This window comes from Pan troglodytes, chromosome 4 (genome assembly GCF_028858775.2).
Source record: "Pan troglodytes isolate AG18354 chromosome 4, NHGRI_mPanTro3-v2.0_pri, whole genome shotgun sequence".
Lineage (NCBI taxonomy): Eukaryota > Metazoa > Chordata > Mammalia > Primates > Hominidae > Pan > Pan troglodytes.
The window spans coordinates 20,213,919-20,228,164 of NC_072402.2; the positions used below are offsets into that span (position 1 = coordinate 20,213,919).

Below are 14,246 nucleotides of genomic sequence, written 5' to 3' on the forward strand. Positions count from 1 at the left end.
AGGTTAGGAGATGATAGTAAAAATATCTAATGCTCTGTTTTTATACCTCATACTAGGTAGCCAATCTGAATTCTAAGGACCTCTCATATACCTTAAAGGATTATGTTTTTAAAGAGCTTCAAAGAGACTGGCCTGGATACAGTGAAATAGACAGACGGTCATTGGAGTCAGTGCTCTCTAGGTGAATTCTTTTTTTCTTGCTTTTAAAAAAATGTTTCTTTAAAAAGTATGGAAATAAGTCATTATTTTAGTCATTGTTATTTTAGTGTTAAGGTGGGAAGGGAAGCAAGGCAAGCTTTCTATCATGAACATTTTTAAATCATCTCCTTAACACATAACATGTGTGTCCTTTACAGAAAACTAAATCCGTCTCAGAATGCTGCAGGCACCAGCCATTCAGAATCTCCTGTATGTTCTAGTAGAGACGCTGTATCTTCTCCTCAGGTATGTCATAAACATAGAATTATAGACCTGACATAGATATTAGGGGCCTCTAATCAGGTCCTCTGATGTATAAGTGAAGGAAATGAGACCCGGAGAAGCTGGACAGCTTGCCTGCCCAAAGCCATCTGGTTATGGCTGAGCTTAGCCTAGAATTTAGGTCTTGGCTTCCAGCCCAGAACTTTCTCCACTACACAGCACTGCTTGTCAGAGTACTTAATGTCTACCTTGCTTTCCATTTTTAAAGTTTACATTTTGTTGTAAGATTATCTACTTTCCAATTTGGTCACTAACTAGAAGACTTACCCAGTCCCAAACAATTATCAGATTATATGGAAAATTGAAGATATTTAATTTTGTCTGTCAACATGTTCCAGAAGAATATTTTTGGGGGAAAATGGATTTACAATCAACAAATAAACAAAAATGATGGCATGTTTCCATGTTTTCTTTTTAATTGGATCCTTATCAGAGTACTCCCAATCAGATTCTTCTCCAGTTTAGAGTTTTCCCCAAGAGATTCAGCTCATCCAAGAAAAAGGTGAGAAAGTCCTAGGCAGTACTAGAGTGAAGCCTGCCTGATTCTCAGCTGATTGGCCAAACTCAGAACTCTGTCGGTGTTCTGGGTGCTTTTGACAGACAGTGGGACGGACCTCCCCACCCCAGTACTGCTGACACAGTGTCTTCCCTCTCTCTCTCTGGACCTTACTCCCAAGAATTAGTGAGAAGCCCACAGATGTGTGGAGAACACTAAGCATACCCTGGGCAAACGGCCATTCGCACATCAGAAAATATTAGAAACTTATTGTGAGGAACAGAGGGGGAACAAAAAAGAAAAAGGAAAAAAAGCAGGTCTGTCCTTGCATATATACAATGTCTGTGGAAGTCTCACTTTTAATGCCAACTATTATGAAACTACTTCTACTCTGATCAAATTATATACTAGGTGCCAAATAAATGGTGTTTAAGTAATGAGTTGATTAACCATTATTTTCTTTCAAGCCAGAATACAAGCTACAGCATTACATTTAAGCATAAATGTGAATTTATATTTTATAGTTTTCAACTATCTAAATTTCCTTTTTAACTTAAATACTATTATTGTTGTTGACAGATTAGGCTACTATTACCATGATTTTTTTAAAGTACTTCCACCTAATTTTAATGGACCAATTATTAAGACTTATCTTCCAATCTGGTAAAGAGATATGTAACGGTAAAAAAAAAAATAAATAAATAGCATTTCAACAGTGATAGAGATAATTAGAGAAACTATTCTGAAAGTGCTGGCTGTTCCCACTCTAGGACAGGTGGAATGATAAATGACAGCCAAAATATTCTTAACTGGAGCATTTTAGCCCATTAAAGATTAAAATAAGTGCAGGCTATTGCCCTTTACCTAGCTGTGTTAGTTCTCACAGAGTCAAACGGTACAAATTGCTTTCTCTTCTCATTTAATATAACTAGGTCAACCACAGCCAGCAATGGAGGGTGACTGCCTGTGTTTAATACTCTCCTGAGTGGTATAATCCACATAAATCAGCATAGTCTCTCTTGGAACTTAGGGTAAAGCTGTATGATTACAAAGAATTCAGTAAGCACTTCAAGAAACATTTGCCAGATTCTGCTTTTTGACATTAAACATGAAAATTTATTTCACATTTGGTTTTGTGTTGTTGTTGTTCTGGTTTAGTTTTTGTTTGGGTTTTTTGTTTGTTTGTTTTTTGCTTAAGCATGAAGAAAGCGTGTAATATTACAACCCTGGTAATATTAATAGTAAGTAAGGTTACTTAGTTGTTTAACCAGCCATGCATGTATTGAATTTATTTAATTTTAGTGCAAACTGGCTCACTTTTCTCCTTTTCCCTCCCCTAGAAACGGCTTTTGGATTCAGAGTTTATTGATCCTTTAATGAATAAAAAAGCCCGAATATCTCACCTGACGAACAGAGTACCACCAACACTAAATGGTCATTTGAATCCCACCAGTGAAAAATCTGCTGCAGGCCTCCCGCTGCCCCCTGCGGCTGCTGCCATCCCCACCCCTCCACCGCTGCCTTCAACCTATCTGCCCATCTCACATCCTCCTCAGATTGTAAATTCTAACTCCAACTCCCCTAGCACTCCAGAAGGCCGGGGGACTCAAGACCTACCTGTTGACAGTTTTAGTCAAAACGATAGTATCTATGAGGACCAGCAAGACAAATATACCTCTAGGACTTCTCTGGAAACCTTACCCCCTGGTTCTGTTCTACTAAAGTGTCCAAAGCCTATGGAAGAAAACCATTCAATGTCTCACAAAAAGTCCAAAAAGAAGTCTAAAAAACATAAGGAAAAGGACCAAATAAAAAAGCACGACATTGAGACTATTGAGGAAAAGGAGGAAGATCTTAAGAGAGAAGAGGAAATTGCCAAGCTAAATAACTCCAGTCCAAATTCCAGTGGAGGTATTTTACCTTTAGATGAACCAGAAGTGCATGCTATCATGAGTTTGAAATTACACAGTTTATAATTAGTAATTTCTTTAGCAAATGACATTTCATTTAATTATTAATCTTAGTGTTGTGCTTTTGAGCAGTTTTTTTTTTTTTTTTCATTTTACAGCAGTTGTTTTCCATCTCTTTTTGGCCAACTATTAAACATGATTTCTATATTAATAAGAATGGCATTTGAAAATGACTGTCATACTTGAGACTCCTTTTTGGAAGGTGGACCTTTAACATTCTTTTCCATATCTGTTATGATATTGTGCAGCTTCAGCATGACCTATTATATGCCATTCTTGAACTGATTTAACCAGACACAATTTGCAATAAGAATATTCATTTCCTTCTTTCTCAATGAAACAGGGTCACCCTTGCTTCAATTAATATTAGCACAAGGGAAAGGTCAACTTTTTAATAAATCAGGCCAAGATAAAATTTCATTTGCAGATTCATAACATCATCTTTATTTAGAGTGAAAACACTTTGTCTTTTGCAAGACTGTTGGCTAGTGTTCGCTTAATAGATCTTAAGGTTTAGGGGTTTTTCCCCCAATTTTGAGAGTCCTGTTTTAGTGAACTAACATCAATTGTTATTTGTAAAATTAGCCATTTCAAGCTTTAGGAGCTTAAATGCTAAATATCTAGAGATCCAAAGAAACTTAAAGCTTTACCTCTAAAGAAAAGCTAATTCATAAAAAGCTTGCTTGCCTAAGATGTCCTGAGTGTTAAAAACTGACAAAATTAGATTTTTCTTATTTAAAAAATATGTCCTCTAAAACTTAATTCCTTGCATGCCATCACATAGAAGATCCAAGTTCACCATTTGGCATTGCTGCCAGTTTTAAAACCAGAATAACTAAGGCAAAATTCCATAGGAAAATATGGCTTTGGAAAAAACTTTAATGAGTAGAGTTATAAGGAGTGTTGTCTTTCTGTATTTTGCTCATGATTCTGAAAGTCTGTAATCCTTAGATTTAATTGACCATCTTTGCCATATGAGAGAAGCTCTATTTTCTTTTAGTGTTACTTCCAAAGAAGCCGCTGTAGAATATGATATGATATGTGCTTTTCTTGATCTAGATTGGATACATTGCATGTCAAAGCATTTCTGTTTAAATATTTCAGTCAATATAATACTATGTAATGGCACAAAAGGTAGGTGTAAGCTTTTTCCCTCAACACTCTCGTAGTTGAATTTGTCAGGTCAGGAAAAGAAATGAAGTAGAACTCTATGTTCAGAGTTCATAAGCCACTGGGTAAACTCCACTCTCCACACTTTCCACCCTCAGGTGGTGCTTCTGAGTCAAAGGCTAGAGACAGGAAAACTGGATTTCAGTATGTTGAGATCTACATCAGAGTTTCAAGTGTTCTCAGAGTTGGAGACCTGGAGAAGCAGACTTAGTCTCTTTGAATTCTTTACTGAGGATATAGTAACTTTCAGAACCAGTTGGGATAATTACAAAGTTAGGAAAGCTCTAGACCCACATCCCCTGCATTTTTTGGAATTTATCTGGTGTCTATGGCAGAAGGGAAGCCAGGTGACCTGCACTTGATGCCTTTCTCTTTAAGACTCAGACTATCGTAAAAGCATGTTCTTTTACCCAAGCATGAATTTATAGGTGAGCAGCATGCACTCAGAGTCTATGTATTAATATTTGTTTAGGGTACTTTGTCCTTTAAAATATTAAACCGAGAAATTACCTAACATTCACTTTTATATGTTTTGCCAGTGGGCATGATTAGGGTTTGAGTTATCAGTTTAACCCTACTTTCAATGATAAAAAATTACCCTGATAAAGAATCTAAACATATCCTCTGGACATGGTGCATTTAAGCAAATGGCATACTGAGGGATTTACATACTTTCACTGTGTAGCCACAATGTTTAGCACTTCTTTTGTCCTTAAAAAAAAAAAATCTGTTTAGTGTTATGAGTGCTAGAGATTATAGGAATATAAATCGACATTCAATAATACCTTATTTTAAATTACTTTAAACCAATGGGAAAACTTTCTACCCAATTCCACTGTCTGCATACAAAAAAGGGAGGCAATAAAAATACAGTGACCAAAGCAGTTGGCTACCTGACTCTATTGTCTCATCCGCCTTGTTTGAATCCCATGAAAAGTAGATGTTGATGTAAAATTTGTATCTCCCATTGTCTGGCTGCATCTGCCACCACAATCTTTGAATTGCTGGGCAGATGCCACAACTGTTGTTGAAAGAATAGAAGACTGACCTTGGGTTAAGATGGAATTCCTTTATTGTGCAGACACTGCAGTAGCCAGGGTGCTTTAAATGCCTGGCGTCGGTTCTGCTGGCGCTGGTCATAGGGCCTCTATTGTTTGTGTTCAATTGTATTCCTTGCTCACTGTTGCTTATTGAGATGGAAGAATAGAATTTGAGGAAAAGTGTTCCAGATGTTTCTAATCTATTTTAGAATTACAGGCATTTGATAACCTTCGTAGTTGATGAATGCTCTGATGTTGTTTTTTTTCTTCATAGGAGTTAAAGAGGATTGCACTGCCTCCATGGAACCTTCAGCAATTGAACTCCCAGATTATTTGATGTAAGTTCATATGTCTGCCAGTGGAGAGAGCGGCTTAATTTTAGAAAGTTTGCAAATTCTTTTCCCATAATTTGCAAATCAGAAAAGTAAGAAGTTCCAGAAATAGAGTTCTGGAGCCACCCTTGCAATTGAAAGGCTGCCATTTAGCCTGCTCATCCCAAATCTACCCTTGTCTGCATGAGCAGGTTGTGCCTCCCCCCGCTCTGAGCTGTATTCGTTGGCCTTTAAGTATAGAGAATCCTGTCCTTTGTTCCGGGGCCAGGCTAAGCATTTGATTATGAAAGATTTTAGGGATCTGACTCTTCAAAGCTGACAGTCTTATCAATGCACAGTCATTCACTTGGGTCCCCCAAAGGGATGGTTTATTGCTGACAAAGTGCTTGAACCTCTGCACATAATAATACAAAGTGTAAAGATAGATTGATTTTTATTTGAGTTCTGCCCTCAAATTAGTTTTTAGAGGAGATAAGAGTAAAATCTGATCATTTCAATTTAGTAATGGTTATAATGTTTTCTTGTTGTGACAACAAGTTGCTAAATGCTGAGCTGGGGACATTTTTGTAACTGGTTATCACAGAAATTATAACTTGGACACATAATTCTAGCTTTTTTGCAGAATAAAAGGCCTCTGTAAGAAGAAAATAATTAAGTTGCAAGAGCCTAGAAAAATGGAGAGGGAAAGAGCAAACAAATCTGACTTTGGATAGCTTTGAAAATGAACAAATGTGCAAAATAGCTAGAATGTAAAAGGGAAAATGGAATCTGGGCTGTCTGAACACTTTTTTTCTATTAGTAGCATCTCATGGTGGACAATGTTAAACTATGCTGTTTAGCCCTTTTCATTTCCAGAGTAAAGATCATTTTAGATTTAAAATGTGTTACTTCTGCTTAACAGTAGTGTGAAAGCTATACTTATTGGGGAATGATACAGTATGAAACCATAATGCTGGTTATCATCTCTTAACTAACAGGAACTTGAGAAACCTTGCTGAGTACCCTCTCATCTGAGGTAGTGTATGGTTTTAGAGTTCTCTAGGAGGGCCTTGAAAGGCAGCTATCACCTACCACTTAGTTGGCCCAGGAAGGGTCAGTTGTCTGCAGGACAGCCTCTGGCTCTGCTGCTGAGGGGGTTCACCTCTTTAACTGCAAACGACTTCTCCTTAGAAGTCTTTAAATGTCAGCCCCCTTGAGTAGCAACTGCCAATGCAGTGCTCTTGTTCTTTTTTGAATTCTTTTTTATAATAGTGACATATACTTATTATATATGACAGAATCATGTGGGGAAACTAAAAAACAATGCTAAACTTTTCCCCATGGATTCAAGGCTGTTGTGTTTTGCCAAGTTCATTAGTTAATCCCCCCTTTTTTTGTTTTTGAGACGGAATTTCGCTCTTGTTGCCCAGGCTGGAGTGCGATGGTGCGACCTCGGCTCACTGCAACCTCCACCTCCAGGGTTCAAGCGGAGCCTCCCAAGTAGCTGGGATTACAGGCGCCCACTACCACGCCTGGGTAATTTTTTGTATTTTTAGTAGAGATGGCGTTTCGCCATATTGGCCAGGCTAGTCTCGAACTCCTGACCTCAGGTGATCCACCCACCTCAAGCCTCACAAAGTGCTAGGATTACAGGTGTGAGCCTGGCCTTGATTTCATATTTAAAAGGTTTTTTCAGGTTACTTATCTAAGGATGGTTCCTGGATCTGCCTTGGTGCATTTCTGTATGTTTGTCATGTTTCTAGTACTATGTGATTGTTCGCTTAATTTATTTAAATAAACACAATTTATATTAACCAAAAACTAGTCTTATATAGATATAGCAAATTTTCTAAAAATAGTGAAAAAGCGTGGATTTTCAGAAAAATTACCAAAACTACAGAATTTAAGTTGCCTCATAAGAAAACTAAAGGGATATACTATAAAACCTAAATGATTGAGGCCGGGCGCGGTGGCTCATGCCTGTAATCCCAGCACTTTGGGAGGCCGAGGTGGGCGGATCACGAGGTCAGGAGATCGAGACCATCCTGGCTAACATGGTGAAACCCCGTCTCTACTAAAAATACAAAAAATTAGTCGAGCGTGGTGGCGGGTGCCTGTGGTTCCCAGCTACTCAGGAGGCTGAGGCAGGAGAATGGTGTGAACCCGGGAGGCGGAGTTTGCAGTGAGCCAAGATGGTGCCACTGCACTCCAGCCTGGGCGACAGAGCGAGACTCCATCTCAAAAAAATAATAATAATAAAAAACCTAAATTATCAACCTTTGAATAATTCATACTTAACGAAAATATTTCTAATTTTTATGTAATAAGAATACTTTTACTTGTAGTTAAGCTATCAAAACTGTTTAAAATTTTTTCCATCACCACATAAACAGCCAACTGTAGAACTACAACAATTTTTCGTAAAAGTAGGACAACTTTTTTCTTAAAAATGCCAGTGTAACCAAATAATCTCTTCTATAATAGCAACACAGTTGTTGACCACACAACTGTGGTCATTGAATAATTTCCCTAAGGAAATTATTAAATAAAATACTGAAGGTATGCTTTTGAGAAAGCACGATAAATATATAACAAATTAAGTCTAAGTTTCAAGATCAGTTTAGCTGTGTTGCTAATATATGCTTATCCCCAGGAACCTCTTTTTACCCCGGGGCTCCCTCTGGTGTACAGTCAATACAGCCCATGCCTAGGAAGGACTGCTTCACTGCTTGGCTGGCAGTGTACCTTTTATAGCTAAGACACCAGGAGGGCAGCTTTACATCAGCAGACTATCACTGTCTCAATTATACTTAGAAAATTAAACCTCTACACTGTCTAACTCAGCATGAATAAAAATATTAATGAGGACACTAAGTTTGCTCACTGCATCACTTTTCTCACATTTTCTGCTAGGCATCTGTGATATTAGTAATTTAAACAAACTGATGGGCTTATATAAGACCATTTGGAGAGGACTGAACTCCAAGATTTTATGGCAGTGAAGAATATATGTGTACCCCCAAAAGGCATCCTGAATCTCCTGCCACCTGCCTGAAATTGCTTTGAAATCTCAATTTTTATTTCAAAAACTCAAGGGAAGTTTGTATTAATGATAGGAACACAGAGTGCAAAGAACCAGGCCAGTTCCTTATGTGATCCCAGTTCCCAGATCTACAAATAAGTAATACTGTAATATGTAATAGGCCAGGCGCAGTGGCTCACGCCTATAATCCTAGCACTTTGGGAGGCCAAGGCGGGTGGATCACTTGGGGCCAGGGGTTCGAGACCAGACTGGGCAACATGACGAAACCCTGTCTCTACTAAAAATACAAAAATTAGCCGGGCATGGTGGCATGTACCTGTAATCTCAGCTACTCAGGAGGCTGAGGCACGAGAATCGGTTGAGCCCAGGAGGTAGAGGTTGCAGTGAGCTGAGATCGCGCCACTGCCCTCTGGCCTGGGTGACAGAGCAAGACTCCGTCTCAAAAAAAAAAAAAGTAATACTGTAATTCTAAGTTTAATAATAAAATGCTGTTTTAATTTACTTATTATTGAATAAACTGATGCTCTAGGAAAATGGTCTTCTCTTACCAGTTAAGAGTGATTTACATCCCAAAGTAAAACAGATTTATGGCATTTTATTAAGAAAGTAAGTTGGACTAATAGTACAACACTGGCTTTTGTTCAACATAGTATGACATTTAAATGTTTGAAAAGAACTAGAGAAATATGCCTTTTTTTGGTCTAACCCTCATTTTACAGAATGGTTGGTAATTTCCCTTTTGTGTTTCATATATTTGCTTGGTCAGAAATATGAGGAAAGGGATAGAGGAAGCAAGCCTGAGGCACTTTGTTGAAGATGTCTGCTAGCAGCATGTCTGAAAGGCCGAGCAACAAACTGCCTCTCATAAAGCAGTAGGTCCAGAGAGAGCTTTGACTTTCAGCACTCACTGACTGTGTGACATTCTCCTGGTTTCACATTACCCATTGAGTCCTTCTGTCTCTCTGTGACTTGTAACAGATGGGTTAGCATCCACCATTAGTGTGGTAGTGAATTATCTTGGATAGAGAAAGGTTCAGGAAACTAGATCTGTGTAAATACTGTTTTCTTTTTACTTAGTTGCATTTTAGTTCCATTGCCACCACGTCTTTACCACATTTACTCTCCTTCGTTGAAGCTCTCAAACTCTGTGTAATAATTTTACCTGGAAGATGTTTGGAGGAGTGACCTGGCAGCCAACCAGTGGCAGAGTGGCATTAAACATTAGTGACACATGCATGGATCTAATCTCTAAATATTTGGTTTAAATCTCAGACTTGTGCAATCATGTTTATTGGGTAGCTACTCTCCATTTATCTTTTTTCTTATTAGAAAATATATCGCTATCGTCTCCTATGAGCAACGCCAGAATTATAAGGATGACTTCAATGCAGAGTATGATGAGTACAGAGCTTTGCATGCCAGGATGGAGACTGTAGCTAGAAGATTTATCAAACTAGATGCACAAAGAAAGCGCCTTTCTCCAGGCTCAAAAGAGTATCAGGTAAATGGATTTGTAACTAGATGGGCTGACTTTCATATTTTACCTTCTTTCTTTCCCTGCCCTGCTCAACCTCAGCCATCACAGTGGCCTTTAGAGTAAGTACTCTTGCAGACCAGCCTCGCTGCTGCTTTAGGAAACTAAATATTTGAAATAGTTCTTGAAAATAAATTAACATAGTAAACCTGTATTTCTACCAGTGGAAAAAAACCTTGTGCCACTATAATGTATCACATATTGAGAAAAATACCAAACACAACTAAATAGGAAAAAAAGTTGGATCTTGAGATTCAGCTAAATATTTGATTAATTACACTGCCAACTTAGACTACAGCTCATAGGTCTGGTGCTATCCCAAAACAGTGCTATTTCAAGTATTTTTCTTTAAACCTCAATCTGAGATAGAATAGGCAAGATACAAACATAGGAAATAAAGAGGGCTTAATACACAGAGATTTGGGGTTTAAGTAAAGAAGTTTGCTGCTTCTAGCTACAAAGACGGATCTTTGTTAACCAGTCTTACTCTGTTTTCACTTTCCTACTTGAAGTGGTAATATTACTACAGCTGACAAAGAGCAGGAGATGCCTGCCTGACCTGTCTCCTGATTATTTTTGTAGTTCTTAGCAAAGGGATTGATAGAAATGAGTATTTCCCTCCCGTGTGGGCTAGATAACTTTGTCACACTTCACGGACACAGGTGGTATAGTGGTGCCTCTGTCCCAGCCCACTACCAGTGTTCAGGCTGGAACCTACGTGAGACAATGGATGAGTTTTCCCACAACAGTAAACAGCCTGAGAGCATTTGTGTCCTCAAGATTCATTATGTCTTCTACTAGAGGGCCTTAATCTTTTTCAACAAGCTGGCGAGAGTTATAGGAGACTGCCAGAAGAATCGGTGTTCAGAGGTGCGAGAGGTTGGTGACATGGTGGTTTGGGGTTTATTTTTTTTTCTATATAGTCATTTATCAATGTATATAATTATACTGAAACTAGAATATAATTCCAAGGATTACTTGGTTAGGAGCGGTTAATATTTGTGTGGCCTTGGGCAAGTTACTTAATGCCTCTTTGCCTTGAATTCCCCATCCATAAAATGGGATAATCATTGAGTTATGAGGAATAAACATAAGTAAGCACAGTAAAGTGCCTGGATCCATGCCTGGTACTTGGTACATACATTAGGCTATTATCCCCCCCAGGCACCTGACTCCCCCCCTCACCAATCCCCACAGAAAATCACTGTTACTGGTTTCCAGTGTATTCTTTCGAAGTGTGTTTATGTGTGTGATATGTGCATGTATGTACACATGGTATAAAATGTATGTACATATCTACACAAGTAATTTCAACATATATACCATATTTAATTGAATCTAAGGTTTCTTCATTTGTAAGCTACACCATTGTTTTATGCCCAATAACTTAAATTATGATACATTATTATTTGTACTGGTTTCATTGAAATGGGGAGAAATGAGCATCTTACAAGTAATGGAATTCTTAGAATACTATTGTGTTTTTCTCTTTTAAACTAATGGTATCAAGCTGTCCATATTGTTCAGCACTTTGCTTTTTTCGCTAAACAATGCGTCTTAGAGAATTTTTTTATATTGGTAAATAAAACACTTTGGCATGTTTTAATGGCCTCTTAGTATCCTTTGTATAGATTGATGGACATTTCAATTTTGTTTACTGTCTTTTGCTTTACAAACAGCACTACAGTGAATAATCTTGTATATGTGTCATTCACTGGGGAGCAAGTGTGTCCATAGGATAAGTAGAATTGCTGAGTCAATTTTGCATTTGCTATTTTGATAGCTGATGCCACATTGCCTTCCATAAAGATTGTTTCAAGTTACATTCCCACAGTCAATATTTCCTATACTCTTGCTGAATGCATGTTATCTATTTGTATTGCCACACACAAAAGAAGTTGTTCTCTTCTGATTTCTAATATTTAATTTTGTAGAATGTTCATGAAGAAGTCTTACAAGAATATCAGAAGATAAAGCAGGTAGGTATCATCACTGTTGATTTTTCTGACCTGTGGTTGAAAAATGTTGTAAATTCTGCAATCTCATTCCTCTTTTTTTTTTTTTTTCCATCTGCAGTCTAGTCCCAATTACCATGAAGAAAAATACAGATGTGAATATCTTCATAACAAGCTGGCTCACATCAAAAGGCTAATAGGTGAATTTGACCAACAGCAAGCAGAGTCATGGTCCTAGAACTCTGCTTGGACCAGAAGATGTGAATAAACTTAAGCTTATTTATTTAAAATTCCAAATGAGTTGCTCTAGATTCTAAAAAGGTGAAACTTTGGCTGTTGAAAGTTTCAGTATTAGTAAACTTGAGTTACTTTTTCTTTTCCATTTTACTTTGCTTCCCTGCATTTCGAAGCTGCTCTTTCTGGTCCTCCCCACCCCCCCACCCCCAAGACTTGTGTTTGTTAATAGAAATAATTTTTTTAGGTATTGGGGATCCATTGTCTATATTTCAAATCAGTTTTTTTTTCCTCAAAAACTTGTGTTTGTTATTAGAAATGATTTTTTAGATATTGGGGATCCAGTGTCCACACTTAAAAGTTGTATGTGTTTAAAAAACAACAACAACAGTAATGTGCAAGGTGAAATGCTTTTGGATAAACGTAAGCCTATTTTCTGACCTTTCTTAATGCAAACTCTTTGCCTTAAATGGTAGAATATTTAGAAATTTGCACAAAATTAAAAAAATAAACATTGTCTTGGAGGGTTAAAAAATAGAAAGGTGTATGTGTATAGATTCACATACACATATGTATATACAGGCTGACTTGATCTAGAACATTAAATCCGCCCTGCAAGTTAACCCCCCATTGCAATGGTTGCCTTAAGGTGTTTGCTAGTTGTGTACATAGTGTGGTTAATCATTAGCTACACTGCTTCCCACTTGACTAGAGCAATGGGAAGCATACTGTGGCCTACCAGCATCTGGAAGTGTGTGCTCGATCTGTATGTGTGCAGAGGTGGTGTGGATGTGAGCGTGCATGAAGGAAAAAAAGCTGCTACTCCTAGTAGGCCAAACGCTCAGGTTAAACAACTGACGAGTGTTACTGTAGGGTGTTTTTTTGTTTTTTTGTTTTTTTTTTCTATCAAATTGCTACTTTTGTTGTGGAAGACAAAAGCATTTCCATTTCAACGAGTTTGTCAGCTTTATTAATGTTGGGCAAAAATTGATATGTCATGAAAATGAAACAGATCTATAGTTTTGGGACAAAATTATAAAATGAAATGTGTAGGTAACCTATTTATATACTGCTATAAAGTATTTTTTGAAGAGAGATATGCAAAGAAGCTATTACCTACATAAGATGTATATTTAAAGATTTTTTTTTTCATCCTGGTGCCAGGAATATAAAAAAGAGTGGATATATTTAACCATAACATACTGTGATTCATCAAACAGCACAAACTTTCATTTCATGGAGTTTATCTGTTGACATTGATTTAAACTGTCACTTGTTTTATCATGTGGGAACATAAGTTATGTGGTCAAAAATATAAGGATTTTGAACTAATGTTGATTCAAGTTGTATTGTCTTATTGTATTGTCTTTTCAAAGTGCTGCCAGTTGAAAAGGGAAGCATTATGTTTACAAATCTGTTTTGAAATGTTTGCCAAAATTTTGGTAGTGTCTTTAATAAAGATGTTTGTCTCCAGCATCCAGAAAAATAAATGAATAACTTTGTTGTGTATCACTGTAAACCAGAAAAATGTTGGTTATCTAGAAAACTTGAGAGAGCATGTAGATTAACTTTTCTCTTTGGAGTTCTAAAACATTAACTGGAAAGATTAGATAATATACTAAATGTATACAGAAGTATACAGACTATACAAAGACTGAAACAAGACCCTTTTGCACTACAACTCTATAACATTACCACAGAAATTTTGGTTCTATGTAGCATGGACCTCCTAAGGAATTCTGTTTCTTTTAGCATTGAGATCCCTGGTGCTCTTTTTTTACCTCAGAATTGGTACAATCATTATTAAACGTTAATTTATTTCAAACTTTTTAATTGAAAAAAGGAAAGGGAAACTTAATTGGGGATAAATTCAGGCATCATATTATTATGATAGAGTCTCCTGAGTGGTTTGTCTATAGGTAATGAACTCATTGGTGTTATTTCTTGGACATCTTGGCCTTTTAATCAAAGACTGTGTGCTGCTATTTGCTATGAGCAAGGTTTCTCAAAAGC

The 14,246-nt window shown here is 37.3% G+C and overlaps 1 protein-coding gene across 2 annotated transcripts in view; it reads left to right on the forward strand.

Annotated features, from left to right (window-relative positions):
* The window catches only part of ELL2 (elongation factor for RNA polymerase II 2), a 78,935-nt gene extending 65,212 nt beyond the window's left edge, over positions 1–13,723 (forward strand). For both annotated transcript variants that reach the window (XM_517646.8, XM_063811108.1), the window contains 7 exons: positions 57–181; positions 357–444; positions 2,317–2,887; positions 5,431–5,494; positions 9,840–10,011; positions 11,979–12,023; positions 12,121–13,723. In XM_517646.8, the coding sequence (XP_517646.2) occupies positions 57–181; positions 357–444; positions 2,317–2,887; positions 5,431–5,494; positions 9,840–10,011; positions 11,979–12,023; positions 12,121–12,237 (1,182 nt within the window). In that variant the 3' untranslated portion in view covers positions 12,238–13,723. The remainder of the gene's footprint in view (positions 1–56; positions 182–356; positions 445–2,316; positions 2,888–5,430; positions 5,495–9,839; positions 10,012–11,978; positions 12,024–12,120) is intronic.
* Positions 13,724–14,246: the final 523 nt, after the last annotated feature.